Source organism: Camelina sativa, chromosome 20, assembly GCF_030686135.1.
Source record: "Camelina sativa cultivar CO46 ecotype springtype chromosome 20, ASM3068613v1".
In the NCBI taxonomy this organism is placed as follows: domain Eukaryota; kingdom Viridiplantae; phylum Streptophyta; class Magnoliopsida; order Brassicales; family Brassicaceae; genus Camelina; species Camelina sativa.
Window position 1 is genome coordinate 15,707,736 of NC_141899.1, and position 23,871 is coordinate 15,731,606.

Sequence of the window (23,871 nt, forward strand, 5' to 3'; positions counted from 1 at the left end):
ACAAATGATTTGATCTAGAAACTCTAATCAATGAATTAAAACCTAGGACTCAATAAGAATAGAAGTAGAAGAAGTAGAAGTGATCAACTCGGAGAGAATAAAATAATTGAAAACTCAACGAGAGAACGCGGTTTGGGTCCTTTTTGGAGCAAAGTGAGGGGAGGGCAAGTAAATGTTACATTTGACTACCAAAAAGACAGAGAAATTGGAGTGTGACTTTTTGTCATTCCCATTCACCGCACTCCATGGGATCTTTGTTCCCTCCTTATCTCTTAGACCATGTTTATCGACAGTCTTTTTAGAGGGGTTCATATTGTTTTGGAGGAAAAAAATAATTCAGAACAAAAGAAAAATGCTAAGGGAGGTTGTTATATAGTATACTCATCTTTGTTCTAAGAGGCGCTACGTGTCGTTTTTTTGTTGGCCAGAAAACAAATACACAAGAGAATTTTTTTTTTTTGGGAAGCTCGATTTTTGTTTACTTTCGTCTCTCTCTCTCTTTCTCTGGCGATCACAATCCCGAAACGAGAAAAGATGGAATTTGAATGTGTTTGGAATCGAAGGAGAAGGTTCACTTCCTTTGTTTCGAAATTGTAAGGGTTACTTCGATTCACACTCTTCTTCTTCGTCTCCGTCTCCAGGTATGAAAAAATTGGGTTCCGATGTATTTTGATTCGATCTTTACTTTGGGATTTGAATTGGTTTTGTGCTTCCGTTCCTCTTTAGATTCTTCAATAGGTTTCTTAGGCGTAATCTGATTAGGGATTTACATTATTTCCTCCCGGCGTAATATGATTTGTGTTAATATGTATATGCGTCTGATATAATTGGGGGTGGTTTTAATTGATTGATTGAATGTGGTTTTGTTGTTGTGTTTGATTTTTTGCAGTTGGTGCTGATTACAGAGGACTCTCAGATTGAGCTTTTGTTGAAGGAAGTGAAAGGAAAAGACTTAACTAATTGCTGGTGGAAGGGAGAAGCTTGCTTCAGTGCCGTCTGGTGGTCGTGGTGTTGCTATGGCTTCTGCTCCATCCGCTGGAGGAGGAGGCGGTGGTGCCCCTGCAGCTGAGTCCAAGAAAGAAGAGAAGAAGGAAGAAAAGGAAGAATACGATGATGTAAGTTTTCTTTATATTTCTTTCTTATGAGCGAGCTAACCTTATTAAAGGTCTCTTGAAATGAGATGAGATGGTGCTTACTTGTGTATATTTTCTTGTGTTTTAACCTTATTAAAGCAGGTAGCAAACGAGTTCCGGTTTTGTTGTACCCTTTTGAAATCTATATGTTGTTGTTTAGTTTTTTTATTCCATTAGATCAATGCTGAGATTCTCAAGACGTTTTTTACTCCAAACGTCAGCACCTTATCGGTCTTGCTGAAACTGCTGTTAAGATGTGTTTGTTACTTCAGCCAGATTTGTTATCGATCTTGTGATCCCCTTATATTATTAGCAAATGATGTTCTCTCTTTGGTGTTGTTGTTGATGGTTCTATTCTGATATGGGTGTGTGTTAATGTTATGATCTCGTTGTTTTATTTTACTGGACTTACAAAAAGTTTTGATCTTGATGATCTGTTTTTTGTGATCTTATTGGCTAAACATGAACAGCATATTGTCTCGGGCAAAATTTAAACGTCTTCTTTAATCATCATCACCACTTAGCATTTCAAAGGTAGCTCTTTTTATTACTACAATAATGTAACGTCTTCTTTATTCTTTTCATCGTTTTTTTCATGTGTGTCGATGCTATCTGATTGATTTATCATCCTCAGGCAACATACTCTTTTAAACTCTTTGCTTGTAAAGAAGAGGAAATATGTAGTTGTTGGTTTTATTGGGCTTATTCTGTTATCAAGTTTGCATATTCTCATTTGTATAAGTTAGAGAAAACAAAAAATGAGAGTAGTCAAAAAAACATAAATGGCCGCCCATACATCTCTCCACCAAAATTTACTTATTTCTTTCTTCACAACAATAGTCAAGAAATCCCAAATATTGCTAAACCATTGTCAATTTGTGGTTTTCTATAAACATTGTCAATGTTGCTGTATTGTTTTCTCACCATTTTGTGTAATATATGTGCTCCATGTTAGTTGCCTATGTTTCTCATTTACAAATCTTTAACAAAACAGATGAAGAACCTCTGTTTTCAAAGTTTTTCAAAAACAGAAAATATAATTCTAGTTTTGTATGTTTGAAAATTAATTAAAATGCAATATTTTTTAATTTTATAAAATCTTAAATGTTTACACATTTATACCACTTCTATTCTATTTAAAATTTTAAAATTTTAAAAACAATATTTTCAAAAATAAGAGACCCAAAATAAGAACCTACCAATAAAAGAGAAAATTTTATCTAAGAGATCATGGGTTCTTATATTCCAAACAGTACACAATTAATTCATAAAAAATTTAAGAACTCCCCTTATATGAACCCCCCAATAAACTTGCTCTTAATCCGTTGGAAGTTCTTTTGTTCTTACAGACATAAATACAAAATGCTTCTAGTATTTCTTAGCCACACACACACACACACAAACAAAAAAAGTTCTTTTGATTATATAATAAGAAAACAACAACTCCTAATTTTGCTACATAAATTATTGTATATATATATATATTTTTGGAGACATTTATAAAATAAATCCTGAAGTTGGTACTTATTTACAAGCATGTCATTAGTATTAAATAATTAATTTAATAAACAAATTAACTCTATTTATATTTGATTTTTTTTATAGAAACTAAGTGTTTAAAAGGTAACAAACATAATTGTAAATGTATACTGATTTTATTTTCTTATTTTATAAAGAAGTGAGTGAAAATGTATTGTTCTTTAAAACCTTGAAAAACAGATTTGAGAAAAAGTGACTTTTAGCCTCACATACTATATTTTACTTTCACGGGGTTCGTATGATGAGTTTTTGAGGATTAAAAATCTTTGAACATCTTGCATGATCCGCCTAGCATGGCGGGTTTGGACTATAGAACTAACACTAAAATTATTAATTATTTCATATACTATAGATTTGTAGTCATAGTTTAGAAAATTAACTTATAAATTATTTAGTATATGAATTACAAAATATTACACATACTACAACACATTCTTAATATTCCAAAAAATATATATATATATATATATATACACATAAAAATATACACTAACATACCATATAGGCATATACATCTGTTTAATTATAGAAAACAAAACTAAGTGTTTTAAATTTTATATTATATCTAATAATAAATTAATTAAGTTATAAATTGTATAAAAAGTAAGAAGAAGAAAAAACATTCTAAACAAAATTATAAATTAATTAGATAAAATCTAATTAATTGGGAATTTGAAAACTAAATGAATTAAAAATTCTAATTTAAAATAAATTAATTTATAATTTAGTCTCGCGGTGTACTGCGGGTGAAAACCTAGTCTGTTTTAAATTGTAATTGATATCAACATCACCTCTATTTATTAATTTGTTTTTCATTTCTAACATCATCTTTAAAATATATATATATATATATATATATATATATATATATTTATTGAAATAGGTTTTGTTACAAAAAAAAATTCTAATTTTCTTTCAGCTTTAAATTAAGATTGTTTTTCTTATGTAACATTTTTTCGTATTCTTTTATATAACATATCTACTCTATATTTATGATATGAAATGTATAAATTTGGTGAAAATGAAAAAAAAAAAAAATTATTTCGTGAGGCAAAAATGCTAAACCCATCTCTCGGTCATTTCCATGTGCCTTTTGTTCATTAATGCAATTTTCTCCGCTCAACAAGAACATCAATTATACGTTTTTTGGGCTCATTCTGAAACTATATTGAATCTCATTTCAATTTTATTGTTGTAATCATTTTGCGCAGGGAATAGTTAGTATATATTTTTAATTGATTCTTTTCTCAACGTCTCAGTGTCTTAGTATTATGACCGGGACAACACAACTGTCCTCTGACCTTCTCGAGGATGGTCTTTTGACCTACCAGGATCTCACATGTACCAAGGGGCTCTCATGCTCATGGTTCATAGCTCTCTTGGATTTACAGTCGATGAATTATCTTTCTAATCTTGTGGCATTGGGGAATGCCTTCCTTTGTATTGGTTTAAATTCTGAAACTTTTGCTTCTTGTACTTCTTGTATCTGTTACTATCCTAAATGAATGAAAGCAACTGGTTTGACAAAAAAAAAAAAAAAAAAATTTTACTGGACAGTTTATTTTCAGGAAACCAAAATTTTTGGACTGAAAGTCTGAAACCTTGGGGACCTATAACCGACTGTATGTCATTTAAACTGTCTTCATTTGTCAATTAAAAAAATGTGTTTGTTTCAATCCTTACGTAATTTTATTTATATAGGAAAAATCATTAGAGGTGCTTTATTCATGTATTGGTACATGTGTGTGTGTGTGTGTGTCAATACAAGGAATAGTATACAATGAATGAAAGAGAACTTTGATTCACTAGGCCATGTGAATATGTGATGTGAACTTTGGGACAATGTTGAATATCCCAATGGTTTAATCTGTAAGAAGAAACTTTGACTTTATCGCTAGATAGTGTTGTTCTTTCAGTTTTCACGTTACGATTATATTTTCTCCTGTCACTCTCATGACTCATGAGTCTCACATCCCGTAGCAGCATAGCAGCATTAGCACATGTACGTCCATATCTAACACAGACACTGTATATATTTTACGAAAAGCTTATGTTTACAACTTGTCCTGTTTTTTATTAGTTGAACATATATTTATATTTATTTGCTTTGGACATTACAACCGGTCAACCGGACCCAATCGGATGTATGTTAGTAATGTTACTGTATCATCCAAATATTAATTGTAAAAATTCTCAACATTTAAGATTTAGTTAAAATATATTCATAAAAAAAAAATCTTGAAAGCAAGCTTAAATGTATAGAACAATCCTATGTCCCTATGACAAGACAGAACTAGCTCTCTTAAAACGACCAAAACTACTTTTCTGGGAGATAATAATGTTGAAGGAATTAGTGGGATAGGTCTGGTCAACGATGAAAACTCAATGCGTTAAATGGGCCTAGCCCACTAATTGTTTTACGCAATCCAATATCATAAATCCGCCAACCTCATTTCTCTTTGGTGCTCCTATGCGTTTGCACTTCTCTTTGGTTAAGTTTTGAGAATATATATGAGTTTACTATAAGTTGAAATTGATATTTTTTGTTAGTAATTTTGTAGATGGGAAAAATGAAAAAGTCTCATTTGGGTAGAAACGATAGTAGGTGTTAGTAATTTTTTTCGATTATATTTGCTTACATCTTTGTTTTAGTACAGTTTCATTAACTGTTTATTTGATTTTTAATTTTTTTTTGACAATTTCATGAGCTCATTTAAATGAAAGTACATAGTTCTGAAGCATTACATGAGTATAATCACATTAACATTTTTTTTTATGTGAGAATAAAATAGTAAATATGAAGTCTTGCTTCTTTTCTTTACTGTTGCCCCTAATTTCCAAGTGACCTCTATTGGACTAATGAATGTATTAATTTTTTTTTTAATATTGTTCATTCTGTGACTTCTTAATTAATTTACATTTCACACAAAATCTAAAATGGATGTAAATATATACTGTATACTGTTGTACATTTTAACTCATGAGTTCACTTTAATTTACGTATATATTCTGCTTTAAATAAATATATATATATATATATATATATATATATATATATATATATTAAAAGCAAATCTTTAAATGTAAGTATGTAACTATAAGATTTCTTTTTGTTTAGGGTATTTCGAAACCTTCCATTGTGAAAAAGTTAGTTTGCAATTAATAGAAATTGAAAGAGAATTTGCTAATTTACAAACAAATCGTTTACAATGATCCCTTCAATCTATAATGAATACGTTCAGAGCCGTGGCTATGTAGTAAAAAAAAGAACATTTGCTTCTGGCCATTATTTTGGAAAAAAAAATTGAAGGCTCTAATTTTTCCAAATTTTACTATGTATATTAGGTTCAAATAAAAAAAAAAATGTATGTTGTAAAAGAAAGAAAAGAGCAACGATGGTTTAAAAAAAAGAGACTAAAATCGCAATGCTTTTATCAATTTATGCTAAATGTTTACAAAACTGAAGCATAACATGATCTTTTTAGTATTAACTAACAATTTTGTTTTATACAAGTTATGTAACTTGTGTTTTGACTTTAAAATTATGTTTTAGATTTAAGATATTGGTTTTACTCTGGTTTTTTTTTTGGGATTTTTTTGGTTATTGCTTTAAATTTTTATTTTTATTCTAATTGAGGCTTTTTATAAAAAACACCGTTTCCAGTTTTATATAATCAAGATAATCAAAATAGGGACGACCATCCAGGAACATTTTCAATATAGTTTGGCAACACACGTTTAAGTAACACCAACTTGTTCTTTTTTTTTAATAACATACATGTATGGATACAGATTTACTGACTACAAAATCGAAAGAATAAATAGTTATGCGAAAATTTGAACTTGATCGATAACTAGCGGGAAAAAATGACTCTCTCGCATGCAAACAACTCTAGCGGTTATAAAAGAGCCACTTTGTATCAAGATTTTAACAGTGAACCCTCTGATCTGAGTAACCGGTTCCGGCCATACAAATCGTCGTCGATGAGCCTGATCCCACGTGAGACAACCGCACTTGGATTCCAATCCTCACAGGATCCATGGGAAACAATCTTACCGGAACCCCATAATTCCGAAAGAAAACCGGTGGAAAAATCACTCCTTACAAAACCTCCCACAAATAAACCAAACACCAACCTCATCTAGTTACTGAGCCGCACAACCAACCACCCCTAGCGACCGAGTAACAAGAGAAATAGACAGAAATATTTGATTCCGCCCAGCCACGGACAGCACTTCCCCATAAATACTCCGATTAACTATCAGCTCTTCCAGTGTCGATCAGCACCTCCATCTGGTGTCGATCGTCACCCATCGCACCACTTACGAACCAACACACATGGTGTCGATCGACACTACTTCCGTCGATCTCTCCTCATCAAAACCTATCTCCAACCATTCTCCTATGAACCAAACCCACAACAACATGCTGATGTCGACCGATACCCCAACTTTACCACAAAACCGTTTATGCCAGACCACAATACAAACACTTGATTAAATCACAAACCAACCGTTCATTTCAAAAACCCACCATTGAATACAAAGCCTATAGCACCACAAAGCTCCCACCAAATTTCAGCCAAATTGGACTCCTTTTCATCTTCCAAACGTTGCTCTGAAGTAGCCATCTCAAACCAGTCCCCGCAGCCCATTTACAGGTGTTGGTGTCGAATGACGATCCTCGCCTCCCTTCAAGCTCCTTCTTGCCGCAAAACTCTAATCCTTCACAACTATCTATTCCCTAATCGATTAAACATCAAACAACACGACTTACCTGGATAACAGTCATGAGAGAGCCTCTTTGTCTATCCCAATCCACCACCAAGCTCCCATCCTTCCTCTCACACATGAAGAAGATGGAACTCCCTTCTCCTCCTCTTATGCCCCAAGCACAAGGTCTCTTCCTCTAGCACCATTGATGCACGACGAAGAAGAAGCTCCCCTCAAGCCCACTGCTCGATCTCCTCTTCTCCCTCACACCAAGACCTCCTTCTTTTTCCTATCCATCGTCAAACCATTCCCTTTTTCCTCCCTTCAAAAAGAGAACCCACAACTCTCTTCTCTCCTTTTAGGGCAGGAGACGGCTGCCTTTAACATGGCGTCGAGATACCACTTATATACCCAATCCCCTTCGGTTTCTTAAACCAAACCGCATCAAACTGACGATTAAAATTTAACCGCTGAATTCGAAAAATTATTAGTGTCGACCGACACTCCTTTGGTATCACTCGACACCCACTCCCAAAATCCATTCTTGATTCACGGATGTTACAACCCGATTCACTCGAACTACTCCACAATCCCACAACTTTATAATTTCCAACCTTACAAAAAAAATATGCTTTACACAACTTCCGAAGATTTTAACAAAACTTTAATCCGGTATTTGGACGAAATAATAAATGGCAGTCTATAGAGAATTAATGGTTTAATAGTTCATTTAAATTGGAAGAGAGAATTTGGCAAAGATTGTGAGTTCTATTAATTGTCACTAAAACACCAGTTAGTTAATCTCATGTTAAACTTACAATATTTTTTTCAAAAAATGCTTTTTTTTGGTTAAAGTATATATATATAATGTTTTCTACCTTTTATTTTTAGACATTGTAATGTATCATTAATTATATATTTTATCTTGATAGAAAATATCATACCTAGTTATTTTTATTTTATAAACATATAGTTTGACTATTACCTAAATCTTTATCATGGATATACAGTAAAACCTCTATAAATTTATAATTTTGGGACCATGAAAATCTATTAATTTATAGAGATTTTAATTTATAGATAAAATAATAATTATTAATTTATAAAAAGACTTTTGTAATTTGGTAAAAAAGTTCAAAAATAAAAAAAATTGTTATAACTAATATTTTTATAAAATCAATTAGAAGGAAAATAACAATTATAATCTTTTTGAAGATAGCACTCAAATATTTTTATATAGTAAAAATATTAAAAATAAACTATAATAAAAATAATATGCATATATATACATATATTTAGATAATTTTATATAATTATTAATTTATATTATTGATGGGACCATAAATTTATAAAGGATTTAAAAAAATATATTATTATATTATATTATTGAATAGTGTTCAAAATTACATTAGTTCCAACTTGAGACCAGAGAAATTTATTAATTTATAAAAATTATTAATTTACCGAGTATTAATTTATAGAAGTTTTACTGTATGGTTAACTAGTTTCAATATTGAGTAATGCACACAAAAAAATCCCAAATTATATATATCATATATACCTCTTTAATCTTAGCTATTCACTCAACATTTTAAGACTTCAAAATTCAAATAAGCATCGTACGTATGCTATCTCAGGTAATTTGTTTTTTTATCGAATCTAATCAAGTCAAAATTTGAGTAAGCCAAAATATTGATTGCTTCTCTCCTACTTAATTCGCCCACATCTTCACACGTACTAATTATTTTATACAACAATATAATCAGTTAAATAAATATAAATGGGAATTTGCACTCAATAACCAACAAAAAAAAAACTATAATTAGCCCACTAACTATTCTAACCATGTATAACTAATATACTCTATAAAAACTATAATATATACTTATTACCCTTGCCTTTACTATTTCTTTCCACCCTCTTCCACCACCATCCCCACCCCCTACCACCACCTTCCCCACCCCCTAAAACCACCATCTCCACCTCCTACCACCACCTCAGTTTTCGGGTCTAAGATTATATTCAACAGTTACCTCACTAGATTAATCTAGATTAATTGTGATCTTTTGTTTCTATTTCACTTTGTTCTTATCTGTTTTCGTTTTGTGTAATAGGCTTCTCCTATATACTTGGGTGGAAGACAAGTATAGATTGAGGAAGGAAGTCCAAATCCAGAGCAAGTAAGTCTTCCTTTGAAGAAATTGTGTGATTTATGTGTGATATTATGTGTTTTGCAGCTTCCGGTAACCCTATTCATCTCATTAGTGATAAAGCAATTGAATTTTAAGTTGGTTTGTTGACAAGTTTACTCACATTCCCTCCATAGTTACTCCATTACTGCTTTCTCATATTTTTCGATCCCTTTAGCATAGTTAGGTTTGGTATACGGTTTCTAATTGCTAGAGTTTTAGTGATTACTGAATGCATATGAATCCGTTTAGTGAAAGCATAATTTAGTCAGATGGCTAGTTTTTTTTAAAAATTCATGAAAGCATCTATATAATTTAGGATCACTTTCCTGATATGATATGCGTTTCATCTTTACAGTCAGATGCTAGTTTTTTTTAAAGTTCATGAAAGCATCTATATAATTTAGGATCACTTTCCTGATATGATATGCGTTTCTTCTCTTTCTTTTATATGTTGCAGGATATGGGTGATTCTTTCCCTATAGATATAAAGCTTCCTGAACTTTGTTTCAACATTGGAGAGGAACCAAGATCAGATGTGAAGATAAACCAGTTTCCAAACTATGATGCTGTCATACAAGTAAAAAGCATCCTCTCAGTTGCGGAGTATGAGAGGATCAAGAATTCGTTCCTGGGACCTATTTTGAAGGTTATCAACAGAGGACTGATGATGTCTGGGAAGATGGTGCACTGTTTTCTGAGCAGGAGTTTAAAGGTATCAAAGGATAATGAACTATGGATGCATTTTGGAGGACAACCAATGAGATTCTCAATAAGAGAATTTCATATGGTCACTGGATTGAAATGCACTGAATGGGGAGCTAATGAAGATCAACGGCAGAATCGCTATGACTGGGCTAACACTGAAGATGCTCACACATATGAAGATCTTTTGGATATTCTACAAGAAACTAATCCAGAGGCATCAGATGAAAGATTCTCTCTTGCGATGGTGATCCTTATCGAAAGCATCTTCTTTCAGAGGTACAAAGGTAACAAGCTTCCTGCAAAAAACCTTAAGAGAGCTCAGCATCTGGATGTCTTGGCTAATTATCTGTGGGGGAAAGATGCTTATAATATTCTGATTAAGTCAGTAAAGAAGAATGTCAAATTAAATCTGATGAAGCATAAATATGACTTACATGGATATCCGTTGGCACTGTACTTGTGGATTCTAGAGTCTGTTCCTATGTTAAAGTCATCTTTCAGCACATTGAGTGTAATTGAGCGACCATCAGCATATCTCTGTGAAAAATACACACGTACAGTTAATCCATCGATTGCTCAAGTGGAGAACATTGAAGCATCAAACCATGTAAGTTATTCTCTTTAATTTAGGACTAAATTGTTTTAAAATATTGAATCGTTTTCAAATATAATCACGATCGTAAGAAGAACTAATATCATTTTCAAATATTGATTGTGTGCAGCTCAAGGTTATTCACATATTACCATCGATACCCGATGATACAGAAGATACAGTCTTCTTGTAAGACACTCCTGATCAAGATTTGAGTATGTTAACAGATGTACTGAACAAGGGATACAAATTGACACTTGAAGACTGGAGAAAAAGAGCATTGGATGTTGGTGCAGTGATGGAAGATATTGCTAGGAATTCTTACCAGTTACGTAACAAGGAGACACTAAAGCCATCCTCTTCTGGAGAGTCACTAATGGAGAAGCTAGATAAACTTTACAACATGGTTACGGATGGGTTCAGAGATATCAATTGCCGGTTATCGAAAATAGAGGAGAGTCTGAGAAATTATAAACCTACCAATACAGACGATCAGGTAAAACATTTTTTATTTATTTATCAACTTCCAGCTTCCTCTTTATCAACTGGTAACCGTTTTTTTTTTGTGTTGTAGGAGCAACACCAAGATAGTGGAATGTCTCCAGTTGCCAGTTCTCCAAGCGCTGAACAAAGTACAGATACTGTGACTCAAGTTTCTGACTCTCAGATTCCTACGGAGGTAAGAATTTTTTTTCTTACTTGTAAATTAAATTTTAGGGAAAGTAGTCTTAATTCTGTACTAATGCTTCCTAAAAACGATTTGTATTTGCAGAGTGGTGATGGGATCCATCCGACTAACAATTCTCCCACTGAACAATATACATGTGACTTTCAGATTCCTACGGAGGTAAGAATTTTTTTTCTTACTTGTAAATTAAATTTTAGGGAAAGTAGTCTTAATTATGTACTAATGCTTCCTAAAAAACGATTTGTATTTACAGAGTGGTGATGGGATCCGTCCAACTAACAATTCTCCCACTGAACAATATACATCTGAGACTCAGATTCCTAAGGAGGTAAGAATCTGTTTCTTATTTGTTGTTTGAATATTAGGGAAAGTATTCATAATTATGCACTAAAGCTTCCTAAAAAACGAATTATATTTGCAGTGTGGTGATGGGATCCGACCATCTAACAGGTCTACCACTGAACAAAAAACAGTGCATGTGGCTCTGACTTCTGAGACTCAGATTACTAAGGAGGTAAGAATTGATTTGGTATTTGTATTTTGAATGATAGGGAAAGTATTCTTAATCAATGTACTAAAAGCTTCTAATGTTTTTTTCAGCAATCATTGATTGACTGTGTACAATTGCTGCAAGAAGTTGAAGTTAGGTGTGAGAACAAAGGGAGCAAAGGAATAGTGCGAGCAATTCATGATACAGGAATCAGTGTTTTAATGGACAAATCAAAGAAAGAAGAATGTTTTGGAAAAGAACAAATACTGTTTTTCCATAGAGAGAATGAAGGTGAACTAAATCAGAAAGAGAAGGAAGGTGAACCAAATCCAGAAGTTTTAACTGCTGAGGTAAATTTAATGATTCTTAGAACTTTTTAAAAATATTCTAACACATTATATTGACAAGTGAAATAATTCATCTCTAGTTCTTTACTCCAAGCGAAAACCAAACAGAGAGGTTCACCCAAACCGAAAAGCTCGATTCAGAAGCTCAGATGACCCAGAAGCTTGATTCAGAAGCTCAGATGACCCAGAAGCTCGATTCAGAAGCTCAGATGACCCAGAAACTCGATTCAGCTGTTGATGTAAGTTTTATTATACAACTTTTTCCTGTTATTAATTTTGTAAGAAAGTCTTCTTAAGCTAAAAAAAGGTTCTAAAACGTGTTTTGCTTGTAGGGTGATGAGGAGAACCTTCCTCAGGAAGGTGATGATGAAGTGAACTTTCCTCAGGAAGGTGAGAATCTAAATGATGGTCTTGATAAAGAAGAAGATCATGTACCAGAAGGAGTGAGCCCAAATGATGGTGATGATGAAAAAGAAGACAAACAGAATCCACAAGATGAAGGACCATCATTTGATCTTAAATGTTTTAGTTCACCTGAGGTATGTCAATTTAATTCAGTTCTTGTTTGTTTTGTATATATCATTGCTGATTTTTGTAAAAAGTACAAAGAGGACATTCATAAACACGTTTCTTTGTTACATCTTGATTTTAGGAAAAAAAGAGAAAGCTGGATAAGAAAGATAAAATTGTTATTCCAAGAAAGAAGCAAAAAGTTGATGGTGATGGTGAGAAGCAAAAAGATGATGGTGAAGGTGAGAAGCATGTTCCAAGGCGAAGCAATCGGTTCACAACTCCATCATTTTCAACCATTACTCCATATAAAGCACCAAGAAACCCTGCCACATCTGCTATTCATCCAATGTTCAACCCTTTCCTGTCTCCATCTTTCAATGATATTGAAGAATTAAATTCTTGGAAGAGCTCAAATATCAGAACAGGGTTAGTGTGACGTTTTAACAATTCTTGTCAACTTTAAAAATTAAGTTTTTATCAAAGTATAAGAGAATGTTTTTTTGATAATTCCAGGGTAATAACGGATACAGAACCATTAACCTCACATTGGATACATTTGCTGGGAAGACCAGAGAAGAAATTGCAAGAAACGGTACTGCTCACAAAATTTGTTTCAGTTTCTTTTGTGTTAGGTGGTTTCATGAATCTTATCCTGAATGTCAGATTATTAAATATTATCGTGTCTATTTCTCCTAATATACTAAAAGTCTTTTTCTTTCTTTTTTTAATGTAGCATATTGATGCAGCTTTGGGATTACTTTGGTTGAGAAGAAACAAGGATCCCATTTATTTTCACAACAAGAGACTTCCGAAATCAACCTTTGTGAAGCCAGACTTCTTTTCAAATTTGAAAGCTGGATACTTCAGTTTCAAGGAGGATAAGTTTAAATCACAACACGTGTTTCCAAAAGAAGTCATTGATATTGTGAGTGGGAAGTTGCCTTCGGTTTGTCATCCTACTGAGAAGTGGCAGGATCTCGAGGGAGTTTATGGTATTGCCTATAACTCTAAATACAAACAGTACATTGGTATGGAAATAAGCTTCAAGTCCAGGAAGATTACTGTTTTTGATTGTCGAACTCATGAGAGTAAAGGTGACTTGGTGGAAACTCATGTTAAGCCAATTGCAGGTAAGAACTTATTTGATTATGATAATTTGATTATGATGTGAATTTTATGCTTGTGATATATTACTGATAACTATTTGTGTGTATTGCAGAGATGATACCTTATCTCTTACGCACTGAAAGAAACAGAGGAACAGTTGATCTGTCTCCATTTAAAGTCTTATGCCCTAAGAAGTTCTTTCGTCGCATTAAGAGTGAAGCAAACTGTGGATTATTCATCCTCAAAATGGTGGAATGCCACTCAATGGGCGTAGAAGAGATGATGAGTAAGCTTCAAGAAGAGGTTTCAGAAGATATTAGAGCCAAGTTATGTTTTGATATCTATCATGATATCATTCTTAAGAAGATTGAGATGTTTAGAGGTTGATTTTTTGTTTTCAGATGGTAGACTTTTCTTTGGATTTATAAGTTTACAATGGATTTATTCGAATCATATGTTGTGTGTTTTGGGATTATGATTTAAATGTTAAAATACTTAGTAAATGGTGTGTTTTGTGAAACTTTTCTTATTTTAGATGGTCTTTGTACAAATTAGGGAAAGAATGAAAAGTTATTTAGGAAGGGTTTATAGAAAATCAGGATGACTTTCCTCAAAAAAATAAAAAATAAGGATGGCATTCCTTAAATGCGCACCCAGGAGGTTCAAACCCGCGACATCGAGAGTTTACAAGGGGGAGAGTAACCAGTAGGCCAAAGCCTGTTATTCGGTAATTAGTAATAAGCTTTATTATATATGGTGAAACACTTAGGATAACATTTAGGAAGGGATTACAAAAAATAAGGATGGCATTCCTTAAATGCGCACCTAGAAGGTTCGAACCCGCGACATCGAGAGTTTACAAGGGGGAGAGTAACCAGTAGGCCAAAGCCTGTTATTCGGTAATTAGTAATAAGCGTTATTATATATGGTGAAACACTTAGGATGACATTTAGGAAAGGATTACAAAAAATAAAGATGGCATTCCTTAAATGCGCATCCAGGAGGTTCGAACCCGCGACATCAAGAGTTTACAAGGGGGAGAGTAACCAGTAGGCTAAAGCCTGTTATTCGGTAATTAGTAATAAGCTTTATTATATATGATGAAATATATAGGCTATTTATTTTAGGAAGACTATTTTGTTATTTAGGATAGCATTCCTTAATAGTGTAGGTATGTAATTTAAGAAATAATGATGCAAAAATGGATTCACAACCTATAAAAACACACAAAAACAAGAATGTGTGTTAAAAAAACTGAAAGCTTTCATAAATAACAACATAAAGGAAAGACAAATTATATCTACTAAAAAACTTAATTATATTTAGGAAGGAGTTTCTGAAATTCAGGATGACCTTCCTTCACAATATAAAAGTATGTTGTCTTAATGTTTCACATAACAGAATGACTACCCAATCAAATGAAAACTATAAATTGAAATTAAAGAATAGAATACTGTAAAGTATGAAACACATCATCCTATTTGTATCATCCTCTACAACACCTACAAAAAAAAAATGAAAATGTTAAAATACATATCCCAAAAATGTCACAGATTCAACATATAGCTTTGTTGTATGAATTTATAACTAACCGATAATCATATGGGAAGTCGGCATGTACTCTTATTGTGTCCTGCTGTGCCACATCTACTGCACTTGTGACTCTGAGACTTTGAACCTGGCACCCCAAATTCTCCAACAGATCGCTTTCTTTTTTTTGGTGGTCTCCCACTGTTTGGCTTACTAAATGGAGGTGCACAAAAGAATTCTTCTATAGAATCAGGGAAAATCCAATCTTTTATATCTCCATTCGGGTGTATGCTTTCAGCATATACTTTAGCCCATGTCTCAGTCAAGTAGCAAACATGAACAAACTTATTTTCATCCCTATTTGAACGCTTCGCAGCAGCAATGGCATAAATGCACGGAATTTTGTCGATGTCAAAAACACAGCAACTGCAATGCATGTTTTTCAAGTGAACAATAAACTTGTTAATGTTGTCCTTCACCTCAAACTCGTCTTCATCAACTTGGAAAACGTCAAGTTTCATTGCATCTGAGAACCTTGATACCAACTTGTTCACTACTTGCGGCGTGACAAGCTTGTCATGTTTAGCAGCCTTTTCACGTCTCTCATGAAACCACGAAGTCAAAGTTAACCTGATTGTCTCAAGGAGAGAAAGAACTGGCAACTCTCTTGGTTCTTTCAACATCGAATTAAATGATTCAGCAATGTTTATTGTCACATTATTGTAACGATTAGAAGGAGCATAGGAACGAGCCCATTTTCTGAAATCAGCCTTTTGTAAATACTCAGTCAACTTAGGATTTGCATCTTGAATCTGGATGAATATTTTAGCAAACTCTTCACGAGTATAAGCAATGGCTGCAGATTCAACAAGTGGCAAATATGATTGACCCTTGAAACTTACTTTGATGTTGTTTCCAAGGTGGTATTTGCAGATTCCATGATGTGATGCTGGATACAACTCTGTAAGTGCTTTTGCAATGGAAGATGCACGATCAGAGACAAACACCAAATCTGGGGCATCAGGTATGATAGTACGGAGACACCTAAAAAACCAATTCCAAGATTTATCATTTTCTGAATCAACAATAGCAAAGCCTATCGGGTATAGGTGATGATCTCCATCTTGTGCTGTAGCTACTAATAAAGTTCCTTTAAATTTCCCCTCCAAGAAGGTACCATCTACTGCAATCACTCTTCTCAGCAAATCAAAACCTCTTATCGATGGACCGAATGCAATGAACACATATTTGAATTTAGTACCAGAATCCATCTCAAGATAAACAACTGATCCTGGATTTCTTTCCTTAGCCATGAACAACCATTTTGCTATGTTGTGGTAACTGTCCTCAGGAGTTCCTCGAACCAAAATCTGAGCTGCCTCTTTTGCTCTCCAAGCTTTTTTGTATTGTATATGAACACCATGATGTAATCTAACTCTCTCAATTATCTGTTTTGGCTTGAGTCCAGCCTTCTTTTCTGCAAAATGACTGCAAATAAAAGAACCAAGGAGTTTTGCAGTGGCTTGCCTATGGTTCGCATTCCTGTACGTTGTATCACAATTGTGTTCTCCCATATACTTAATCACTACAAAGAAATCAGATGACTTGAGCTTCGTTGCACGCATCTTCCAGTTGCATCTAGGGTCGACACAACCCAATATCAATCTTGTTCTGTCTGACCACAATGATCTGAACTCAAACTTGAACTCAAGTGCAAACAGCCGCATCTTCATCATCAACTCTACTTTGTTTTTGAAATATTTCCCCTCATGTATATAATCAGTCCCTTGAGTGTGATGTGAAAAACCTCTAGGAATACCATCATAAATCACTTTTTCAGCAGTGGAACAGGTATCAGAATGTGATTCAGAAACTGTGGCGCCACTTCCACTTGGTTCATGAAACTCCTACATATAAAATGTAAACATTAGGGGATATCTGATAAAGACTTTAGGACGACTTTCCTAACATATAGATATCAGACTTGATTTCATCATATCCTTCTTAATGCACAAAGAAAGATTCTAATATATATGACTCTATTCTTCACAGCAAGCACCTATTACAAAAAGCACATATGTATTCTATCATTTGTAAGACATTGTTTTTTGAGTAAAAAAATAGAGCCAAGTTTACCTTGGTTAGATAACGAACTGATGCAACAGATATATCACTATTTGAAAACTGAAAACCTTGAATGCATCTGTTGTTCTCTAAAGTAGCTGACAGAGTATTACTTTCAACATTCCCAGAATCAATAGGCAACTACATAAAAAAACAAAAAAAAAACATCATATATAAGAAAGACATACTAATGCAGTAAGAAAACTACAGTATATTCACTTACAGTCACACATAAACGATTCAACTCAGGGTCATCTTGAAACTTCCTGAAAAATGTCTGTACTTGATGATCATTTCGCAAATACATTGGTGGAGAATCTTCTACCATCAAATTCATCCTTGAAGAAAGCCTATAGCTAAGTTTGATATCATTCACTAAACAATCAAGTCCAAAATCTTCAATTACCATCTCAGCTAAAACCTTATATGTGATATTCTCATCTACTTCACTAAGAGATCCTCCTTTTTTAGAATCAATTGCAAAATCCCATACTCCTCTATGGTTTTGTTTCCACTCCCCACAAACAGAGTATAACTCAATCATAGTTACTAATCAGTTAGAGATCACCTTGCGATTGAGGCTAGATCTCAATATGAATCGAGAGGAACCACTACCAAATTGAAATTGCGAATCGAGAGGAACCACTATCAAATTAAGCAGGATCGATCACTAAACTGACATCGGAGCTAGACAAAGTTGACAGATATCGCCGGAAATGATGGGACACAACGACGGAGCTAATCGTTACCGGAAGATCTCGTCGGAGAAATTGGTGCCATCGTATTTCGTGGAAGAAATAATTTGAGTTTATAAAATCTTAACACAATTTGGGTTTATAAAATGCAACGATAAAAGAGTCATTATATTTATTAATGAATGGTATTGATGGAAAAATAAGGAATGTATGGTATTTGAGGAAAAAAAACTATTTAAATGGCATTTTAAGGCATTTCTCTATTTACTAGTATAGTTTTTTTGTTTTGGTTACTGACCTAATTCATCCTAAATAAATATCAGAGATAAAGAATAGGGAAATTACCTAGAATATTGCATAAAAGTAGGTTTATTACTAGACTAACACATTGAGATTTCTGTCTTACTAGAATAACACATAAAAGTTTGCAAATTACTTCTATATCTGAGTTGTGTGTTTTATTACGATTTATGCCATTCTCTTTTAAAACGAAGATCGTAAAAGGGGAAAATAAAAAGATCATAAACCTAAGTCGATCTCTTGAATCTTTGTGTTGTTTGTCTTACGATTGTTGGGTTGAGATCAGCTATTTTTAGATAGCTTGCGGCGTGAAAAGAATCTGTGTGGAGGACGTTTGGCTGGAGAACTACTGACGGCGAGTTGACGGCGAGGTGGTTTGAAGTAGAGGAGGAGGGAAATAAAGCGATTTGCTCAGAGGTAAATTTCTATATCGTGGTTTAGTCTCTATTGCTTAATGTTTTCTTATACCCGAGTATTACATAGTAGGCCTTGTATATTGTATGTTAGTTTTCTGTATGTTGTTGAGCTCTGTTTTTCGGAAGATATTTGTGTGACTTCATGTTGCTTCATTGCTAATCTAAGCAACAAATGTTTTGTGATATTGAATTAATAACTAAACTAAAGCTTCTGTCGTAGATATGGGGTCAAGCAAGAGGTATCCAAGTAGGTTGTATGGGGTTGGTAATTTTCCACTGCCGATGAGAAGCATGCACCACGATTGTAGTTTGTCCAATCTTGGTGGTTTGAAAGGCTTTGTTGGTGATGAGGTGTATGACAAAATAAGAAAGAATTCGCAGCTGGGAGTTCTATTGGATCTAGCCGAATCTGACTACCTGTTTTGTGGGAAGACCATCCATTATCTATTGTCCAATCAATTGGCAATAAACATTCCTTCGGAGGTATGGTTTTTGGTTGGAGGAAAGCCGTTGAGGTTCTCTCTATATGAATATGAAGAAATTAGTGGTTTGAATTGTGAGAAGATTGATGAAACAGAGTTTGAAGTCGATCATACACCTTTATGGGCGGCTTTAAAGGTGAAAGCTTTTAATGGACCCAACTGGGAGGAGCTAGTTGAGGGTTTGAGAAGCTGCCGTGGGTGGTCTGATGAAATGAAGACGCAGATAGCTCGGTTGTATCTTGTTCATGTTGGAGTGCTTGGTTTATCAAGGAACAGTCGGATTCCTCTGGAATACGCTAAACGGGCGTTGAATGAAGAAGCATTTGAGAGTTTTCAATGGGGTAGGGTTGGATTCAAGAGTTTAGTTGATTCCATCAAAGTCCTTGGGTTACCTAACAATGCTTATACCCTCCATGGATGTTTCCATGTATTGCTGATATGGGCATTTGAGAGTGTGAAGGTGCTGGGGGCTAGCTACGGGAATGTAAGAGAAGGTGTAGATTTGCCTCTGTTAAGGTGGAGAGGAGGGAGGCCAAGGAAGGATATCGAAGCCTTCATATCCGGGAGCAAACTCCTTAATAATGGGGAGGTATGCCTTCAATTTACGTATACATTATTTGTCTGCATTTTTTCTTTGTGATAGATTATTAAAAGTTATGGTATCTGAAATGCAGCTTCAGGTGAAGCATTTAGTACCTAAACCTTTGGAGTTTATATATCCAGATTGGCCAGGACAGTATTGTGTGTATGGTGTAGGAGAAGGTTTGAAGAAGAAACTGGATAATCTGCTGTTAGACGTGATCAATGGCGAAGTGGATGAAAGAGAATGGGATTGTGTAAAAAAAAAAGGAAGGGGGAACATACGAAGAAGAGGGAGAGGAGGCAACATGTTGCAGGGGTAAGTGACGATGATTTCCTTGAAACAGCCCCAACCAGCATCCGTTATGTCCCCAATAATGCGAAGGAGCATAAAGAAAGTGTTGGGGACAAATGTTCAGCAGAGAAGGCGTCTGGAGATAAGCATTCAGGTGTGCAGGGTGAAGATGGTAGTGGAAGGTTATTTACTATGGTTGAAACACTAGGGGCGAAAATGGATAATATTCAGATATCGTTTTCTAGAGCAATAGCGGAAGTTGTGTTCAAACTTCAAGGTATGGAGAGTAGGATGGGTAACTTTGAGAGTGACGTTCAACTATTGAAGAAAGTTGTTATCAATACAACGGATGGAGGAGCGCATACGCAAGGACCTCTTACATTAAGAAATGACGAACAAAAAATAGAGGAGGTATGATCTGCGTACCGTATTGATAAAATTGTTATTATATATCTATTGTTCAGTATGAAGTCATTGTATTTATATATTCGAGGAAACAATATCAATTTCAGTTTTGTGAAGTTGTATAATTAATTTTGTAATTATTTTGATATATGATTTTTTTCGTACACACAATTTCAATTTGTATACTTTGTCTCTAGTTTAACAGCGTCATATTATATTTCAAAGGTCTTGTAAATAACGTCAAATACATGTCTTTTTTTTCAAGTCATGGCTATATCAGATAAAGCATTCGGACAAGGATGGTTATAAAGTTGCTAGTTGTGTTAGGAATCCGTTAGCCATTAAGGATAAGGTAATGTGGTCTGGGAGTATTAAAATCAAACCAGAGGACAGTGTAGAGCGAATTCCAAAGCAGATGGTAGACAGTGTACAGCGTGTCAAAAGAGTACAGAGTTGGGAGACAGAGGAAGGCGATAAAAGAGCAAAGTATAATGACAAAGTTGATGGAGCAGGTGCTCAACCCGTTCCTATTAATGTTATCCATCCGGTAAGTGGTGGTAACCCTCGCTCGTCGGATCGAAAGTGCGAATCTGTTGTGGATTTAACCAATGAGACCAGGAGTCGTGCATCGTCTCATACAGTGAAAGATAAGGAGAAAGCCATGTATTTTGCATATTTGTTACAAAAGGTGTTTCCTCCATCAAGAGAGCTTGATCTTCTATTAGTAGATCCAGTGGGCACCAATCCTAATGACGAATCAATGCGAGCTGCATTAATGACCCGACGTGAAAGCAACATTGTAGTCCTATCTTCCGCAGTGTACGATCCTTTTAGTGAGGCAAGTCCTGAGAAAATTGCAAAGCTGATGTCCTTCCTAACTGATGATTTGTAAGTCTTCATTTAGAGTTGTATATAATTAGTGTCTATATTCGGATTTGAGGACTACGATCTATAACTGATTTGTTAATTTTGGTATTCAGGGCTAAAGTACCTTCCACTGGAAATGCCAAATTTTATTTTCGCCTCCTGACTCCTAAACAATTGTGGCCAACTACAACATTCGGCTGGTTATGGGATGCGGTAAGCTTCGTAGCATAACATTTGACGCAGTTAACTATGGTATACTAATGCCTGATAGATGTCACTCGTGTTGCAGCACATGGTTACATGTATGCATATGTTCCGTATTAGGGGGACGCAAACGCCATCCCCATATAAAACAGATCGTATTGCTTTTCTCGATCCTTTGTTTGTTAGTATGTGGGCACTCGAATTCCCTAAAATGGAAGCCTCTAATCAATGGGTTTTTGGAGAAGGTTGTTTTGAGACGTACGTGGGATGGCTGCCAAAATACGGAATGACAAACAAAGTGTGGTTTGACGATGTAGACACCCTGCTCTTCCCATACAACCTCGATAACAACCATTGGGTAGCCATCGAAGCTGACTTAGTCCAGCGGAGGCTAAGAGTTTACGATAGCATAAACAGCGGTAGAACCGACGAGAGTCTACAAAAGAAGTGAAAACCGTTCGCAAAAATGATTCTACGCTTGATACAAGCATATAACCGGAGGTACAAAGATGAGCATATCGGGGCGGCATTTAGTTACTACCGGGTGAAAACACTCCCACAGAACTATCAACAAGGTGACTGTGGTGTGTACACGTTGAAGTGCTTAGAGTGTATAGCTCTTGGAGTAAATTACACAGGCCTATGTGATGCGGCCATGCCTTCTATTAGGATGAAACTTGCTGCAGACGTGTTTGATGAGGTCCCAGACCAAGACTGCTTTCTCCAACTAGATGCTACGTCGGAGACAGTAGATTATCCAGAAGCTGAGTTCAACTCGGGATCAAAAAGTTGAAGAGGTTCCATGTACATTACCGGAGCAGTATGATTTTGCAAAATTGAAGATTGATTTTATGCGTGTTGCTAATAGAAAATGCGTGTTTGGTTATTATTTTGGTAACATGTGGGATTTGAGGATGTCGTTCTTAGATTTTCCGAGGTCTGGTCACTCAAATAGCTCCTATCGGTTGTTTGTAAACCCTCTTCAGGTGTAGTGTTTTTTGTATATTGGAGGGTGTAGATATGTATCATTATGGCGTCTTTCTAACCAGTATTAGTATATGTTAGGCCTTTATCAGATGTGTACGTACCATCAACTAAGGAACGGCCTTATTATAGTCTGTGTACAGACGTACGTATATTTATGATCTGTGTACACATGTACGTGTATTCATCAGTGTACGTACAATCGTTTTTCTACCGTTATAGACTTTATTTTTAGGTGGATGGGTGGTGCTTAGTTTCTATCCATTATGAGCACACTAACTTGTCCCTACTGGCAATCCTATGATATGATGAGCGAGGCAATTAAATTGTATTCAAAGTCAGCGAACCATAATCATCCTAAGAGACTGTTACGGATCATATGGACCACCTGCGTGAAAGTAATAAGTACAACCAGGAAGAATGTTTATTCGCTACTTAATTTATCGGACCAATACCAGCTTCGTAGACGTCCATCGCGAACTTCTTTCAGAAATTGTCAATATTGTTGTCGCAGATCTTCAAGCAATCAGTGATCGGTTTACCCATGCTCAACAGTTCTAAAAACTTCATAGTAAAAGGTCCACAATCTCCCGTCCTCAAGTTTTGTCCTACTAGGCTAACCCTTTCAGAGGTAAATGGATCGAGAGGGTAGTTGACATCGATAACCCTCTGAAGTAGGTACGGTATCATCTCACACACCGGCTTGATCCGGGACATTACAAGGGTTTCTCTGGTGGAGGTCATCAAAGGATCGTAAATGGAAACATGTCTCGTTATAAGATTTATGCCCACTCCTACCCAATGCTTAGATTTCCAGTTCATTGGAGCATATATAACGTCGACATCTGTAACCCACTTCAACCTTGGTTCATGGTGCATCCTTTCCCCATTGACGATGTTGATGAGTACGTCGTCCCATCTGAAATTCCGTTTCGTTGTGCTCCTGTTGAATGCTTGGAACCTTCTTGTCA

General features: G+C 34.9%; 4 protein-coding genes across 4 annotated transcripts; 3 read left to right on the forward strand and 1 right to left on the reverse strand.

Moving 5' to 3' along the window:
* The first annotated feature begins 9,497 nt into the window (after nucleotides 1-9,497).
* LOC147918943 (uncharacterized) lies at nucleotides 9,498-11,512 on the forward strand. Its single transcript, XM_087504741.1, has 4 exons — nucleotides 9,498-9,565; nucleotides 10,035-10,889; nucleotides 11,005-11,370; nucleotides 11,449-11,512. The coding sequence occupies exons 2-3, from the start codon at nucleotides 10,038-10,040 to the stop codon at nucleotides 11,065-11,067; spliced, it is 915 nt and encodes a 304-aa protein (XP_087360867.1). The 5' UTR covers nucleotides 9,498-9,565; nucleotides 10,035-10,037; the 3' UTR covers nucleotides 11,068-11,370; nucleotides 11,449-11,512.
* LOC104772582 (uncharacterized) lies at nucleotides 11,092-14,447 on the forward strand. The gene is made up of 12 exons (XM_087503791.1): nucleotides 11,092-11,370; nucleotides 11,449-11,553; nucleotides 11,647-11,721; nucleotides 11,816-11,890; nucleotides 11,984-12,076; nucleotides 12,163-12,402; nucleotides 12,480-12,638; nucleotides 12,732-12,938; nucleotides 13,052-13,338; nucleotides 13,426-13,504; nucleotides 13,646-14,042; nucleotides 14,132-14,447. The coding sequence occupies exons 1-12, from the start codon at nucleotides 11,092-11,094 to the stop codon at nucleotides 14,404-14,406; spliced, it is 2,271 nt and encodes a 756-aa protein (XP_087359917.1). The 3' UTR covers nucleotides 14,407-14,447.
* A 1,170-nt stretch (nucleotides 14,448-15,617) lies between these two features.
* Nucleotides 15,618-17,285, reverse strand: LOC147918944 (uncharacterized). Its single transcript, XM_087504297.1, has one exon. The coding sequence runs from the start codon at nucleotides 17,283-17,285 to the stop codon at nucleotides 15,618-15,620; it is 1,668 nt and encodes a 555-aa protein (XP_087360423.1).
* Nucleotides 17,286-19,306: 2,021 nt separating this feature from the next.
* On the forward strand, nucleotides 19,307-22,367 carry LOC147918945 (uncharacterized). The gene is made up of 7 exons (XM_087503792.1): nucleotides 19,307-19,567; nucleotides 19,649-20,155; nucleotides 20,241-20,400; nucleotides 20,493-20,851; nucleotides 21,126-21,733; nucleotides 21,826-21,925; nucleotides 22,002-22,367. Exons 1-7 carry the CDS (start codon nucleotides 19,307-19,309, stop codon nucleotides 22,365-22,367), a joined length of 2,361 nt encoding a protein of 786 aa, XP_087359918.1.
* The last annotated feature ends 1,504 nt before the right edge of the window (nucleotides 22,368-23,871 follow it).